Source organism: Chroicocephalus ridibundus, chromosome 10 (assembly GCF_963924245.1).
Source record: "Chroicocephalus ridibundus chromosome 10, bChrRid1.1, whole genome shotgun sequence".
Taxonomy (NCBI): domain Eukaryota; kingdom Metazoa; phylum Chordata; class Aves; order Charadriiformes; family Laridae; genus Chroicocephalus; species Chroicocephalus ridibundus.
The window spans coordinates 8,352,411-8,369,451 of NC_086293.1; the positions used below are offsets into that span (position 1 = coordinate 8,352,411).

The window sequence follows — 17,041 nt, forward strand, 5'->3', positions numbered from 1 at the left end:
TAGCTGTTGAACCTCACCTGGCCAGTCTTCGTTCTCCTTACCCATCAGCCATGTACATGACAAAAGGAAACCAGAGTTTGCATAGTCTGTAAGCAGTTTTCCTGAGTTGCCTCTAACATCCCTATGAGGAGTGCAATTGAAGTCTGCTAAGGATGGCAATTCTAAGGCATCTGAGACAGACCTAGTTTTGATGGCATCCACTTTGGCAATATAGACTAAGCCATACCGTGGCGTTTCACAGCCTCACTGTCAAAGGGCATGCCTTCTGCCCAAGGAGGAGTCATATAACACCTAATTCCAGGTCCTGTGATAACTCCTGTCCACCCTGTTATGTTACCTTATCCTTTCTTCTCTCGAGAGGGAAATCCCATGATATGCAGGTCTCCAAACCTGCAGGCTGTAGTCTTATGAGCTGCTGTATTGGCTGCCAGCCAGTGTTTATCTTTCTGATGTCATGTTGCCTCATCATTAGGTACTACTGGACACAGGGGGACCTGTACATCAGAGCTGTCAATGCCGAATTTATCTATGGCTATGAATATCTAGGGAACAGTGGCCGTTTGGTTATCACGCCCCTCACTGACAGGTAAGGAGATTGTTTTCTGGGTAGTCAGTGGTGGGAGTTTTTTATCTGGATGAACAAGCCTGACTGGGGACTAAACCAAGGATCTGACCATGCTGGTCTACCTGCTTAATACATGTAAGTATAAACCATATGTACAGTAAAGGACTACTTGAGACGAGGGAATAGGAACATGCTGGCATTGGTTCTACTGTATTCCTAGTGATCAGTGCTCAGACTGATTGCTTTCAGTACTCTGACTCATATAAAATGCCCACCTGATAGCTAAGGAGCTCTTCTACAAACCAGTAGGTAGGGGCATCTAATACTCTAGAATATGCAGCAGCAATAATAGTTATACCCTTTTGTAATTGTGCTTTTTCTGGAGAGTGAGTTTGTAGCCAGTGGCAGAAGGATTTATCCATGCAGCCCACGTGAATACTAATCAAGGCCACATAGCTAACTCCTTTGCAGAGTGCTGCATATCTACGCAGTTCTGTAGAATAATAAATGATGGATTCCTACTTGTCTCCAGCTGGATAGATCATACGTCTCCCTTACTGAAATCAGTAGTAGAAATGCTTTTCATCATCTGGTCTCTTCTTTGTTGTAGGTGTTATCTGACGCTTACAGGAGCTCTGCACCTGAAATTTGGAGGAGCACCCGCAGGACCAGCAGGAACAGGCAAAACAGAAACAACAAAAGACCTGGGGAAAGCACTAGCAATCCAGACTGTAGTGTTCAACTGCTCTGACCAGCTTGACTTTATGGCAATGGGAAAGTTTTTCAAGGGACTAGCCAGGTACAATGAAACGCTGTGTGTCATTATCAAGGAGTGGGTAGGATACAGGGATGCTGGCCACTGGGAATTGGTGAGTAGTTTTCATAGCAGCCCAGAAGAGCAAGCAAAACCCACACAGTAAGTGGGTTACTGTGTTCCCAGAATGAGCAAAGTTATAAAATTCCTGCCAGAAGGGAGGGGCGGTTGAGCCAATTAAAAAAAAAAATAAAAAAAATTATAAAAAGAGATCCTGTTCATTTAAGGCAAAATTAAAATGCTTTGCACCAATCCACTATTAGAAACCTGTGCAAATGTTTGCAGCTCTGGCCTTTGTTTTAATATCATACGCATTGGACTGAGATTCAGCCCACAAGCTGCTTAATCTTAAGAAGGAGAGAATCTGCTGAGTGTATCCAAAATTGAGCAGCCGAGAGAGACTGCTCTAAGCCCTGAGGGATCCTCTCAAAGACAATTCTCTCTTCTCTACATTTCAAACAGAGCTGGTCCAATTAGTCTGTTGCATGCTGGTGAATCTGAATTAGTTACTCCAACAAAAGCTGGTACTCTTTTCTCAGATGTTTTCTTTGTAAGTAATTTCACTTCTTTCTTAAACCATGCCTTGTGGGAAGATCACCTTCCTCATATACATGCTTCCAGCTTTATACATCGTCTTCTAAGCATTGAAAAATGGACTTAAGAGATGTCTAAATTGTATCTGCTACACTCACAGCTCAGGTACAGAACAGGAATTCAACGTGACACCTCTTTCAAGCCCAAATCTGTAACATGCAGAATTTGTCTCAGGCTGTAGGGTCAGACATTACCATGGTCTTGCAGGGACCACGCACTTTCTGACTCATCACATGGCCTGAGGTGCGTACTCAGGATGAGGGGCTACAGCCCCTTCCACTGTATCAGTACACTGTGTCACTACCTGCTGTGGGATGCTAAGCACCTTTTAGGTTCACTGCTTTTCCCTGTGCTGCCTCTCCAGCATTTGGATTTATAATTTCTAGATCCAGCTGAACTTGTGACTGCAAGTTTGCTCTTGTGTGATGTTCCTGACACTCCTCGCTTTTCCGTCCTTTCTCAGCTCTGGTGCATGGGCTTGCTTTGATGAATTCAACCGCATTGATATTGAGGTGCTGTCTGTGGTGGCCCAGCAGATCACAACCATTCAGAAAGCACAGCAGCAGAGGGTACGTAATTAACACGTGGTTGCAAAGGCAGACAAAAAAGTCTCCACTTGAGCTAGTCTAGGCAAGCCCTTGTCTTTGCATGCATCTTCATGGAGGACCAGCTTCACTGCTCAGAGGCAACTCAGACAGATATACTTGAGCTTGGAGAGGGAGGAGTAATGCCCTAGCTGCGGCACGTCATATCAGGCCATTACATAGTCAGCATCCTGGGTGGGTTTTGTAACTTCATCCTAGTCTGTGCTGCCACAGCTGCCCACACTCTCACAGGCTGAAGTACTTCTCAGCTTGAGCTGCGGTGCCAGCAGACTTTGGTGTGAGAGATGCTCCGATACAGATCCACTGAGCTGATACAAATTGGAGCTGTGATAAATGCAGCCAGTGTTCTGCCATGAGTTGTTTGGCACCACATTTGTCTAAATGTGTTATCCAAGCTTTTGTTCGTTCACAAAACCCAATATGTGCAGAAAAATGCATACTCATGCACACACAGAGTTGCAATGTAAAGTGAGTTGTTGGCTTTACATGGAGACTCAGCTGTCAGCCAGTCTAGATGCTCTGCTTTTTACTCTGTAGGCTCAGGGGGGTTAAGACCTGAATCTCCTTGACTTTGGCTTGGAATTAGAAACTTGCACTCTGTGAATTCTTCTGCATTACTTTATCCCCCATCTGAAATTACTACTTACACGGCTTTAAAAAGGATTTAGGTTTCTCTTTGCCCTCTCTGCCACAAATTAATTCAGGTCCAAACTCTACTGCAGAATAAATGGAAAGATGTTTGTTTACAGCTGGAGGGGTAGAATTCTGTTCAAGAGCCAAAAAAAAAATTTATCCTATCAGTAAATCTCTAAGCCCAGTTTCTTAAACAAGGAAAAATATTGCTGGTAATACTGGATTCCTGCAGTGGGACCAGATTGAGTCACTACAGTTGTGGGCAGCTGTGTGTGTCCGTGCTTGATAATTTTAACTACTGAAAGCCATTGTTATCCTCTTGGAAGATTCTGCTACATTATTTAATTTGCAGGTCAGGCTCTGTTCTTTGAGGATGATCGTATTCTTAATTTTCTAGGTGGATCGCTTCATGTTTGAAGGCACAGAGATCCCACTGGTCCCATCCTGTGCAGTCTTCATCACAATGAACCCAGGGTATGCTGGGCGTACTGAACTCCCCGATAACCTGAAGGTGAGGAGAGCAGACTGCATAGGCGGAAAGAAGAGGGGCGTATGGGTGCTGGATGCTACCCAGACCAGCAGTGTGTCCATGACAAGGATTAGGATGTGATGCTTTTGGAAAGTTTCTAGGATCATTTTGAGATTTGAATCACATCTGTAAGCAAATGACACTCCTTGTGTTGTGTCTGGTTGCAGTCTGCAGAGATGCTACCCTGACAGATGCGAGGCACACTCATGCTGTGTCCTCTAAACAGTCTGGGATAGATACTCAGCCTTTTCAGTTTGCTGGAAAAAGCAAGAAACAAACAGTGTTTTGATCTTGTGTTGGAACTGTATGTTTCAGGCTCTCTTTCGTCCTGTGGCTATGATGGTCCCAGATTACTCCATGATTGCTGAGATCTCGCTCTATTCCTTTGGGTTTAATGAAGCCAAAATCCTTGCAAAGAAGATCACCACAACATTCAAACTATTGTCAGAGCAGCTCAGCACCCAGGTAGATGTCTTAATATCCATGAGTGTTTTTTAAATGTGAGGTTTTCTCAGCCTAGGCACAAAGTATCTGAATGGTTCTCTTGGTGCCTTGTGATAACATATCACAAAAAGGTCACAATATCCATTCTTCATCAACCCCCCTCCTTTCTAATTGTCATTTCTCCTTCTGTAGCTGAGCTTACATTCACCTTTAGTCCTAGTTAGAACTACAATGGCAGGAGAGTTGAGCCAAGCAGCCCTGCCTACTTCTCCCTCCATCTAGGATTTTTCATCATCCGGTTATTCTCGTCTTCCTCACCCATAGCCTGTACAGCTGAGGACTGGTTAGTCGTTTGAAGGATCCTGAGAGCAGACTTGGATGAAGGAGCAGTTGTTCTGGGGGCATAACTCTCTCTTCTCTTTTTTCTTTTTTTTTCTTACCTGCTGAGTGCATGCATAGGTTCAGTCTTTTCTAGGTGATGTTCCTGTATCTGATGACATTGTTTCCTCTATGCCTTTTCCAGGACCACTATGACTTTGGGATGAGAGCTGTGAAGACTGTCATCTCAACAGCTGGCAACCTCAAAAGAGAGAATCCTACTATGAATGAGGTAAATGTACTTATACTTCACACTGTCATAGACTTATGTGGCCTTTTCTGCAGCCACATAAGAGGCAGGATCTTTGAAGTTCTGAGTTCTTAAATCTTTGCAGGAGCTGATCTGCCTGCGGGCTATCAGGGATGCCAACGTACCCAAATTCCTGCAGGATGACCTCAAGCTCTTCAGTGGTATTGTCTCAGATTTATTTCCCAAGATCAGAGAAAAGCCTGTTGATTATGGCATCCTGGAAGAAGCCATTCGCAAATCCTGCATCAAAGGGAATCTGAAGGATGTTGATGGTGAGGGGAGGGAAAGGCTCTCCACGAGCTCCTTCTAGGCCTGGGATTTTAGTCCGGTGCTCTGCCCTGGGAAAGAGACAGCTGCTCCCAGACCCACTCTGCATCATCTTCCTCTACAGGTTTTGTGACTAAGTGCATCCAGCTCTATGAAACGACTGTGGTTCGTCATGGCCTGATGCTAGTGGGGCCAACGGGCTCTGGGAAGACAAAGGTATGGTTGAGACACTGAGCTGGCCCCAGCAAACCATCACCCGCCTAGTGATGCAGAGCGTTAAGCTTCACAGAAGACTCGCGCTCTGGCATTTTCAGTTTCTCTCACGTAGAAGTGAGGGGACCAAGATGCTGCCTTTTAGCATTGATTTATAGCCATGGGGAAGTATATTAGAAGCTCAGTCTTTCGAGTTGAGAGATTAGACTGAAGTTTATTAGCTCTGCTGCAGATTTCTAAGGCTGAGACGTACTTTGACATCTCAAGATGCTTCAGGCCTCTTGCACAGGCGATCTAACTTCCTCCGCCTGCACCTGGAATGCTTTATTTCTGTCAATACAGACAGGCATCTCCTTACTGTGATATTATCTTTCACTCCACCTCCTTTCTTGCTGCCTTTTGAATGCAGTTGCTGTGAGAGCAAGTGGCTTTGTCATGATGGAGCCATGGCAGTTATCTCTCTTGCTCTCCTGCTTTTGCAGAGTTATGAAGTCCTGGCAGCTGCAATGACGTCATTGAAAGGTCAGCCTGCAGCCAGTGGTGGGAATTACGAAGCAGTCAGCTACTTTGTTCTGAATCCCAAATCCATCACAATGGGCCAGCTTTATGGAGAGTTCAACTTGCTAACGCATGAGTGGTAAAGTACAAAACCTGCTTTCCTTCCTTCCAGATGGGAAATGTTTTTGTTCTGGTCTTGAGCGTCTTCTCTTCAAGGCTGAGAACTATTTAGAGTAGTGGCATAAAACCAGAAGCGATCAAGTCCTTATCCTCACCAAGCTACAATAGCCAGTCACGGCGATTTAAGCTGACATCTTTTATTGTGTGCTTGGCCCGGCTGCCAGCACATGCCCAGACAGTTACTGCAGCTCAGCTGGCAGCATTAACTGTGTAACAAGGAATAATTCAATTGCTTTGGAGCACATGCCCCTGCTCTAAGATACAGCAGCTTAAAAACATTTGCTTTGCTTCTAAAGAAAAGTGATCTCTGTGCTGTGCACTTGAATTGTTCTGTATAAATACACTGGTGGCCTTGAATGATGAGGGATGACTTTCAGGCATAAAGGGGCATTTCTTTCCCATTACCAGGGCTCCTGCTTTCTTACGTGGTGTGGAAGCGAGAACCAATAGCCCATTTGCCCTCTTGACAGCCAGGTCCTACTGCTTGTGTTTCCATATGTGACCTGAGGTTGACTTTGCAGCTCACTATTCAGAAGCTAAGGTGTGAGAAGCAGCGTGAATTTCCCTTCGCCCCTGTCACCCACCGCTTGCTTAGGGGCAAAGCTAAAGACCGTGTTCTGTAAAACCAGGGAAACTAAATAAACGTTAACAGCCTCTAGGAAAAGTGCAGGCAAGGAAACATTAGCGATGCTGAGACCCAGAGCTTCCCAACCTGGGCTCTGGTGCATCTTTACTGAAGGACATTTTATAGGATATTCCAGTTAAGCTTGACAGTTTATTTATGATGTGACTCTACCCAAGGGCACCACACAGACACGTCAACATGACAAAAAGAAAAATACAGCAGCCATGTAAAATGTATTTACAGACAAATCCATCTGTTTTAATCAGCTGAGCTTTAGAGCAGACTGTTTTCCCTTGATCTCAGTAACAATACCCTGGAATTCACTAGCACTATTAAAATAACACATAATTATTTAATAATGGGAGTAGAGTCCAGGGCCTGAACAGAAATTGCGCTCCAGGTTTCCATGCACAGATTAAGTTCTTGCTGTCAACAGCTACCATTCTTTGTGTGTCTGTTCTGTTCACCAGCTCCAGCACCACCTGGGTTCACAGGCAGCTGAGGATGGGGAACTCCAATTATAAAGATGGTAGAGTCATGCTCTTTAGCCTGGATTCATCCTCCTAACCTATAGTTACCCAACTGAAGCATCTGAATGAGCAGAGTAGCTGCCTTGAGTCTCCCTTTATGCTTGATGGAGAAAAAGAGGCACCTTCAGAGAGCAGATAACCTGCCTATGACTTGAACTGGATGCTAGCAAGGCCTCTTTGTTTTTCACTGAGGACAGAGAGGTTAAAGGGAAGCTTGGCATTTTATAGTTAGATAACATAAAGTCCAGATCTTAATGCCCAAAGAAATTGTTTCGTGGTGCTGCTCTGTCTGAGATGTATGTCTCAGTGCTCATCGACAAGTGAGGCACAGGTATCCTTGGGCACATGAACCAGGGTAAGATCTGTTGCCTTATATGGTGGGAGCTCTGCCATTTCTTTCAGCAAAACCAGAATGGGCCAAGCCCTGCCTTCCTCCCACTTTTCAGGACAGATGGGATCCTTTCCTCACTCATCCGTCGGGGAGCTGCGGACACTGACACCATCAAGAAGTGGTACATGTTTGATGGCCCAGTTGATGCTTTGTGGATTGAGAACATGAACACGGTGCTAGATGACAATAAGAAGCTGTGTCTCAGCTCAGGGGAAATCATCAAGCTGACAGAGGTAACTCATCCCTCCTGCTTTTGCTGCCTGTTGTCTGTTTTTCTCCCTCCCCCTTGGAACAAACTTGCCTTTTACTTCCTACTTGATGTCTGTCATGGACTTGTATGGAAATTGCTGTCTCAGTAGCAGGCCTGTGTTGGCCAGACCTCTGCCGTGCTGCACAAGCAGCAGAAGAGGAGGGCTCCTGCAGCAAAGGGAAATATTTCAGCTTCACCAAATTATTCTGAAAGGCATATCAGAAGTGATCAAGTCCTTATCCTTCTTTCTCTTCTTTTGCATTTTCCAGAGCATGACCATGATGTTTGAAGTCCAGGATCTGGCTGTTGCTTCCCCTGCCACGGTCTCCCGCTGTGGCATGGTTTACCTGGAACCCAGCATCTTGGGGCTGGAGCCCTTCATCGAGTGCTGGCTGCAAAACATCCCAGGCATCATGCAGCCCTTCTCACAGCAGCTAGCATCTCTCTTCGGGAGATTCCTCAAGGTGAGCTACCATGTTATTTCAGCCCTTCTGTGGCTTGGAGTTTGTCAGCTCAAATATCAACTAGCCCAAACTTGTCAAGGCTTGGATTTAAATGCCATTGTGGGAGTGCTTCAGACTAACAGTGTATAAACTGCTCTGTGAATTTCCTGGGTTTAATAGAGGTTATTCACTGATCCCTACAGATGTTTCTTAGTCTTATTGGTCATTATAGTTTGTTTTATTTCCTTTTTAAATTATCTTCTGGACAAAATCATCCATTGCTTACAGTGGAGTTACTTCAGGGAGAAGGTTGTAAGAACAAGTCTTGTTATTTCTGCTCTTCTCCTGAGCCACTATTTTAATGAATAACCCAGAGCTGCAAAGGAAAGGTCTGGAAGGAGCAAACTATTTAACAGCAGTGATGGCACAAGATGCACATCACTGTTGCACAGAACCAAAAGGCAAGCCCAGAGATTTCTCATGACTAAGACTGAAGCAAGTGGTTTGACTTACTTTTCTCTCCAGCCAAAATGGTGGTACTCGGGACACAGCAGGAAATAGCAGCATTCTCAGTCATCCCCTCCCTGCTAAATGTAGCCTGGGGGGAGGCAAGGAGAAACCAGAACCCCAGAAGGTAAAAGCAAAGTCAATTGTGTTGGATGGTGACACTGAGCTGTTCCTGCCTCTCCTTACAGGAGGCCATCAGTTTTGTCCGGAGATTTGTGAAGGAGATAATTGCCTCAACGGACAGTAACCTCACAAGGAGCCTCTTCACGCTCTTGGAATGTTTGTTTCAGCCTTTCATTCCCATTGAGGTATGATTTTGCTGCTATAGTTTGTGTGTATTTGTAACTCTCAAGGGCACTAAGTCCATACAGAGGGTGAGTCACCAGAGAACAAAGTGTTGGTGCAGAAAGGTCATGCTGTAGCTCATCTATGTGGCAGAAGGCAATACAACATCCTGCAAAGCACAGGTAAACCTGGAAAGATCATGCTTTGGCCACTGAAAGAGCAAAAGATAAGCTCCATGCCTAGCAGACATGGAGGGAAGAGGTTCGCTTTTATTTATAGCAGAGGGAATTGGGGAATGAGTGGAAAGCAGAGATCAGAGCTAAGCAGCAATGCACTTCAGATTGCAGGTCCTTTGAGAATTAGCATTGAAGAAGGCTGGACAATTTTCAAATTAAAAAACAAAGACTAAATTCTTCTCCCAGCTCCTGTTGAGTGACATTAGTTCAGCAAGGGGAGTCTCTCAAGTACACCAGTGAAACGGCAAGTTTTAATCCCCAGAATATATTAACAAGGCCTGTGAAAAACTATCTAGAAAAAGCTACATACAAGCTGAATAGAATTATGAGGCCATTAAGAAGAGTCTGGGTTTTGTGTACCTTAACCATGCCTGAGAATTTTACTTCTAGTCTTCTGTGGTTCTCAGGGAATTAGGAGTATTCCCCAGGAAAAGGCAGCTCGTATCGGAGAGCTGATTGAGCCCTGGTTTATATTTGCCTTGATCTGGAGTGTGGGAGCTACTGGAGATTCCCAAGGTCGCATGGCCTTCAGCTCATGGCTCAGGGAGAAGATGGAAAAGGAAAAGGTGAGTAAAGGAAAAGCAAATCATTAGAGAGGGAATGGGTAATGAGGAATGGGGTTCAGAGCTTCTTGAAAGCCTGGAGGCTTTGGATGGGCTTCCTCTTGGGATCTCGTGTACCATACCTGCCTCAAACTTCAAGGATCCCCTGGAGCTGGAAGATCTGGGAGAGACACCTGACCCCCCTGGTCTGGGCAGCATCCCATTAGCAAAGTCTTCCTTGCAGCAGTGCAGATCCTCCTCTATATTCAGCTGAGTGGCCCACAAGTTTACCCCAGCTTTATTCCCACAGATCCAGTTACTTTTCCCAGAAGAAGGGCTAGTTTATGACTATAAACTGTACGATGCTGGGCTTAGCAGTGCTGAAGATGATCTGGATGAGGAGGTCGTTAAGGAGGTAAAATATTTCACTTTCTACTCCAGGCTGGGAAATTTGGGGTGAGGGACCAGGAAACAATACAGTCCTGCCAGATTTGGTAGGATTTTCTCATCAAGGGCAAATAAGAAAGGCCTATAGGAACCAAGTGAGAACGTTTAAAGTGAAATGAAGCTTTTCATTAAAGGAAGAAGGCAGTTTCTTGCCCTCAGGGATGTGAAGCAGATCTTTTGAATCTGAGCCAAGAGCTGGTCAGTTCAGACCTAAGTGCCTCTGCCAGTGCTCAGGAAAGTGAGAGGGCTCTACGAGTGTGACTGCTGGAGGACAGGGAGAAGCTCGGATGGAAAGGTCTCTCTGTGTTAGAAAGAAGAGCTGTGTGCAGCACAGTCTGGAGGGAAGAGCAAGGCAGACAAATATGCCATGTTTTCCACAGGAGACAGTAGGGCATAGAAGGCCCATCTGACTGACAGTCACCAGCCCCTAGGCTGAAACGAGAAAAAAAAAAAAAAAAAAAGGAAAAAGAGGAAAAATGCTTCCCCTTCCTGAAATCAGAGCAAAGAAAAGAGCCCTACATGAGCATCAGCTGCTTGGTAGAAGCTGCCAGCATCGTTTCTGTGGGAAGGCCACAGCGGGTCTGTGACAGGGAAAACACAGCAGCAATAGTTTTCCTATTCCTGCAGGGGATAGATGCAACTGCCCTCTCTAAACACAGCCATACCTTTCAGGTGAGCTGGGAGAAGTGGCTGGACTCTTCAGCAAAGTTCACCGTGGTTCCTGATACCAACTACTGTGACATTATTGTGCCCACGATGAACACAGTCCGAATGGCCCATCTGCTGGAGCTGTTGCTCACCAACCATAAGCCAGTACGTGCTCAGCCTTGTCTTTGCTTTTTTGATTCAAACTTCTCCTCATCAAGAGGGGCACCTTTTCCTCTCCCAGTGCAGTCAGAACCTAACAGCTACCTGATACTTTGAAATTATTTCCCGCTCTCATGGATTTGTAGTTCTTTGCTCAACAAGAGTTCTCTGTTCAGTCCCCAGGCACCACACAGTGCCCCAAAGGAATATCAACACTCTTTTTCAATCAAATTGAACAGCAATTGCTAGATAGCCCATCGCCATCCCTCTTTACCTCTTTCCTATGGTTCCATTTCATACTTCTCTGGTTGGATTCTTTCCACACCAAGAGATCTATTGAACAGCTGTCCTTACTGAAGAAGCGACCCTTCTGTCCTCTCCCAGCCTTTGAATGCCTAAGTGAGCAGTAACCTGCATTTCCTCCAGCAAACGTCAGAAAGCTGGGAAACACAGACTGCACGCCTATGGTTATGTTGCATTCCTGATTGTGCTTCTAGGTTCTCTGCATTGGTCCCACGGGCAGCGGGAAGACTCTCACAATTACAGACAAGCTTTTGAAGAAATTGCCTCCCAGATACGTCACCCACTTCCTGATGTTTTCGGCACGCACGTCTGCTAACCAAACCCAGGATCTCATTGACAGCAAACTGGATAAGAGGCAAGTTTCGTTTCTATGTTCACAAAGGCAGCATCCCTAAGCTCAATGTTTCCATCAACTTGGCCATTTAGTTTCATCCCAAGACCTGAAAGGGCCCCAAGCATGTACAGCTGCGGATAACAAATAGGACACACAGCAAACCTGAGCTGGGATTGTGAGAGCCAGTAATAACTTGATACAACAGCAAGAAAGTGAGAAAGATTAGTGAGGGTCTGTAAGAGTTGCTCCGGTTCTAGTTATTCCAAACATACTATGTTTCACAGCATGGGTGTTTGCAAACCCGGGTGCGGGATTGTAATAGAAACTGATGAGGGCAGAAAAGGTGACTGCTGATCCCCAATCCCACTCCCCAGGGTTAACAGCTTCCCTTTTGCCTCCCTGGTCAGCCACAGGTTTGAAGTTTCTAACAGATTCACGGGCTCAAGCTTTGCTTTTATTTGCACCCATTTATTCATTGACATTGTGCATAAGTAGACAAAATTTCACTTGTGTTTGAGAAGAAGTTGGTGCCTCAAACATTGCTCCAGATCTTTTCCATGCAAAGGCCCATATAAAGGTGTATGGAGTGTAAGTGTAAGGATAGCTGAAGCTGCTAACCCAGGAAACCTCTGGAGAAAAAACTGCTTTCGGATCGAGTCAGGAGTTCCTTTGCAATAGTTGTCCTGTGTCCTTACAGGCGGAAGGGTGTGTTCGGGCCTCCGGTTGGACGGTACTTCATATTTTTTATTGATGATTTGAACATGCCCATGCTGGAGACATACGGTGCGCAGCCACCTATCGAGCTGCTGCGGCAATGGATGGACCACCAGGGCTGGTACGACAGGAAGCAGATCGGTATGACCCAGGTCCTTTGCCCAGTACTCCTGGCAAAAGTTGACCTGTTGATAGATATGCATACCTCCTGTGGAGACTTGTGGTGAGGGTTTTTAGCTACAACCTAGCATTCATTCACGATTTTTCACTCTTCAAGGCACCTTTAAGAAGCTGGTGGATATTAATTTCGTCTGTGCCATGGGACCTCCTGGAGGGGGAAGAAACGCTGTCACTCCACGCCTCACCCGCCATTTCAACTACCTTTCCTTCACGGAGATGGAGGAGAGCAGCAAGAAGGCTATCTTCTCCACCATCCTTGGCAGCTGGATGGGTAAGTTCTGCAGACAACTGCCACCTTCTCCTCCTGTTGCTGGTGAACTCAATGATAATGGAGGTAGAAAGGGGAGGAATATCTGATCGAAGTGTTGGAAGCTGGAACCTGTATTAGTTGTTTGAAGATGCTTTTGGGAAAGTGTTGTTTGAATCTTAGCAAACAGAGAGCTCATAAACTGTTTAGTTTTAGGGCCAAACTCTGCTGGTGTAAATCAGCAAACTTCAACTTTGTTTCTCACATACTCTTAAGGTATCCCATAGCCTAGGCCTTTCGAAGAGGATTTTGTTTGTGATAGATGATGCAGTTATCCTTTACCTCAGCAAGTAAAGTCGCAGCTCAGGTTTTCTGTCTTTTTCTAGATGGACTTCTCGGAGAAAGAAGTTACAGAGATCCAGTGCGTAAGTAAGAGCAGAAAGATGAGAGACAGAGAGAGACTGTGAACAGAACAAGCTGATGGGCACAGCATGGCGTAGCTTACCTGTGCTTTCAGCAGACAGACACTTGCCCAGACAACAGCCTTCTGTGGAAGCAGAGCCTTCTGTTACTCTCCATCTGCTGCAGCCTGTGGACAGCTGAGCAGGGAGGATCTAAGCATGGTGCTACAGCCACCCAGAAAAAAGGGTTCATTTGGAGTTAAATGAGTCCTCTTATATTTGACAGGGTGGGAATTTAGGATCATCTTTGCAAATGTGCCCTCATCTGCAAATCTGCCAGTAGGAAGGAGTGAGAATAGTGGGCTATGAGAAAAGCAAAGCAGAGCTTTCTTCTGAGTGCTTGCAATATTCACAAGCATCAGTACCTGACTGAGCTCAGGGGCACACTGAAGCATCTACCTGTGATTTAGAAAGAAAGTAACGGATTTTGGAAATAATGCAAAAAAGTGCAAAATGCTTGGATGTCACAGGGCTCTACTTCCCCAGGAGTGTTAGTAATGAACTTGGTTGGGACTGAAAAAGAAAGTATTTTATGCTATAAAACTGGCAGCTGTGTTTGAATCTTGTCAGACTATTGCATAAGAAGTTATTCCTCAGTGGCTTTGCGTTTGCTGAGCTCAGTGAATCGCAAGGCGGTTTAGCTAAGAGGGCACTCGCACCTCCTAGCTTAAAAGTAGCTGAGACTCCACTGAGGGAGTACAAGGAGGGAGAAGGAAAACCTGTCTGCGAGTGTTCCAGGTAGCCGCCAATTACCTGTCTGGCAGTCTCTCCTCTCTGCCTGGGGTGCATGAACTCTTAACACCACAGAATTGTTGCGATGCATTCTTCCCTCCCCAAATCCAGTTCCCTTTGGTTGGGAAACTCATTGGCAAACTGTCCACTGGAGTGAGCAGGTGCTTGGTCAGGTCCCCAAAGAGTCTCTGCATAAGAAAGCAGAAGAAAAGTGTGTTCCTGGCCAAGTCCTGTGTGGTGGTAACAAAGAATCATGTGGTCTTTCACTCACTCCCCCCCCCAAGTGGTGTGATGGGGCGAAAATTGGAAGAAAGAGGCAAAGCTGTATGGGTTGAGATAAAGGCAATTTAAGAGAACAGCAAGGGAAAGAGGAATACAACAACAATAATACTGATAGAGGAATATATGAAACAGTTAATGTATCACTGCTCACTGACTGGCACCCAGGAAAGCCCCAGCTGGCTCCCAAGTGGCAATTCCTGCCCCCCAACCCAGCTGCCCTGGCTATATACTGAGCATGGCCGACTCAGCTGTGTCCCATTACAGCTCCTATCCCCACCAGAACCAGGACATCCTAGCAACACCTCTGCCACTCAGTGCCGCCCTTTTGCACTGCTAAGACCTTCTCAACCCAGAGCTGCCACCTCAGCATCGTTCTCCACCTTCCTCTGTCTCTACAGCAGGAGCACTTGCAGTCAAAGACTTGAATGAGCCCTTGGTTGACGCCACTATCTGTGTGTATTTGACCATCACATCTGAGCTGCTGCCCACACCAGCGAAGTCACATTACACCTTCAACCTGAGAGACCTCTCCAAGGTGTTCCAGGGCATGCTCATGGCTGAGCCCAGCAAGATCGAGGTGAGTCCTCCCATCAGCACAGCCGTGCCACCCAGGAGAAGACCTGAAATGTTCCAGTTCAGGTCTTATTGACAGGCCTGCAAACAGGCCTCAATTTCTTATTGAAGCTGCACTTTGGCACTGTTCAATGAAGGTGGTGACCTTCCCTTTGGCTATACTGCCTAGTACCAGTAGTAAAGAGAGTCCCCCTGCCACCCCAGTCCTTCCTTGGTGTGGAGGCAGGTGAGTGGCCACAGGGAGTCAGTACAGCGCAGCCTGGCCGTTCAGGGCTGGATGGAGCCGTAGGGGACCATGCAGGGGCAGAGGTGTTGTCCTGTTACCAGCTTGTAGCAATGGAGGCTTCTGCCCCTTCAGCGCTCCTGAGGACCTTGCTCTGGCTCCAGCCTAGCCAGTAGGGATTGATTTATCACAGGAAATACTTGGGACCCTGGTTCTGTGCTACATCTAAATACACCAACAAACACAAGAACTTCTGAAAACAGTAAAAATTAAATTAAACTGGGGTAAAGATAAGGACAAACACCACGAAATTTAAATCTCTCAAAGAAAGCCTGACATATGGACAAATAAAGGGGGGATTAGCTGAAGCTGTAATGAGCTCTCTGCAAAGCAGCTGTTTTGACAAGAGTTGTTTTTGAGGAGAAGGGAATGCAGCTTCCTCCACCCAGTTCTTTCTCCACTCCAGCTGCCTTCTAGCAGGAGTGGAGCTGGCCACATGCTGGGCAGGAACCAGCTTTCCTGACAGCAAGGCTCTTAATACTTCTCTGCTTCTCTCATGGGGGTATTTTGCTGGGATTTCCTGCCAGGACAAAGTGGCCCTGCTGAGACTGTGGTACCACGAGAGCTGCCGGGTCTTCTGTGATCGCCTGGTCAGCAAGGAGGACCGGACCTGGTTTGACAACCTGATGAAGAATATGATGGAGGAGTTAGGCACCACTTTTGAGGAGGTCATACCCTCACAGCCAGTTCTGTTTGGGGACTTCATGGAGCCGGGTGCTAATATCAAACTGTACCAACCAATCAACAGCCAGGAAAAGGTAAGGGCCCTAGGAATCATCATGATGTGAACTATGTTCACATCTTCCAAGTCTTCTGCAAACAAAAGAAAACATTTAATAGTAACCATGGGGGTGCTTGAATTGAAGGTGTCTAGAATCACAAACCCTCCCAGGGCTCTCATGTAAAATCCTACCCCAGATGTGGATAGTGGCTGCATTTGGTGCAATGGGAAGTTGAGGTGGAACAAGCTCTCTCTGCAATGCCATCCTGGGGGCAGCCTGCTATGCCACATCTCCCAAATGAGCTGCACTTGGGACTGGAAAGTGAAATTTGCTGGAAAGAAATGGCACATTACCCCCAAACAATACTACTTTTGCCATTAAAGACTTCACAATTGACCTTTATAAGTAATTAATGTTACTGCCAGATTCTCTGTTGGAGAAGATACTGCAAGTACTTTGGTAGTGATAATTAAGCAAAGGCAATGAGCAGTACTTTTTGCACTCGTTATCAGAAACAGATGATTATCCTGTCGTCTCTCCTCTTGTGATCATCTCTCCTCTTGTGATAGCTGTGTGGCAAGGACTGGTAATTAACTGAGCTTTCCAATCTCTTTGCAAAGTAGGTAGGCCTGTCCCCCACCTAGATGAGCACAGCTGCGACAGCCAGACTTACCAAGCTGCTGCACAGTCCACTGATGCACACAGGACTTTGGCATCTAGGCAGGAATCTCAACACTATGAATTCCAGCTGGTTTTGCTTGCCCAGGTTCACAGGGAGATTGCTGAGAGGGGTGGGACCAAATCCCAGATGTATTCATGCTTCATCTTTTGCTCTGGCCTGAGGGCGCTGTTGAAGAGAGCTCTGGAAAGGCCAAGAGAGACTGCTGCTGCAGCTATTCTGTGCTGTGGGTGGACCAGGAGAAAAGCGCGCTTCTCTAGTCATCTAAAGCCAGCGGGTTTTTCTTCCAGCACCTGCCCATTCCATCCAGAATCCTAACCACAGGATGCAGCAGCAGGCAGTGGTCAGCTGTAGAGTGAGGAAGCTCTCCCAGAGGGAGACCCTGGAACAGCATGAGTTGGGCAGCCACAAGCTATTTTATTTGAACTGCTGTTTCTCCAGGGAAACAGCACTGTTGGGAACAGCAGAACATAGTCACTTGCCTGAGTCAGTTTAAGG

General features: G+C 46.2%; 1 protein-coding gene across 1 annotated transcript in view; it reads left to right on the forward strand.

Annotated features, from left to right (window-relative positions):
- Positions 1-17,041, forward strand: part of DNAH1 (dynein axonemal heavy chain 1) — an 83,460-nt gene that overhangs the window by 40,545 nt on the left and 25,874 nt on the right. The window contains exons 31-51 of the mRNA XM_063348172.1: positions 473-586; positions 1,176-1,364; positions 2,437-2,542; positions 3,609-3,722; positions 4,056-4,205; positions 4,708-4,794; positions 4,898-5,084; positions 5,204-5,295; positions 5,775-5,929; positions 7,572-7,749; positions 8,036-8,230; positions 8,905-9,024; positions 9,645-9,803; positions 10,090-10,194; positions 10,899-11,039; positions 11,531-11,691; positions 12,368-12,525; positions 12,662-12,835; positions 13,198-13,236; positions 14,685-14,863; positions 15,670-15,900. Coding sequence (XP_063204242.1) covers positions 473-586; positions 1,176-1,364; positions 2,437-2,542; positions 3,609-3,722; positions 4,056-4,205; positions 4,708-4,794; positions 4,898-5,084; positions 5,204-5,295; positions 5,775-5,929; positions 7,572-7,749; positions 8,036-8,230; positions 8,905-9,024; positions 9,645-9,803; positions 10,090-10,194; positions 10,899-11,039; positions 11,531-11,691; positions 12,368-12,525; positions 12,662-12,835; positions 13,198-13,236; positions 14,685-14,863; positions 15,670-15,900 — 3,034 coding nt within the window. The remainder of the gene's footprint in view (positions 1-472; positions 587-1,175; positions 1,365-2,436; positions 2,543-3,608; positions 3,723-4,055; positions 4,206-4,707; positions 4,795-4,897; positions 5,085-5,203; positions 5,296-5,774; positions 5,930-7,571; positions 7,750-8,035; positions 8,231-8,904; positions 9,025-9,644; positions 9,804-10,089; positions 10,195-10,898; positions 11,040-11,530; positions 11,692-12,367; positions 12,526-12,661; positions 12,836-13,197; positions 13,237-14,684; positions 14,864-15,669; positions 15,901-17,041) is intronic.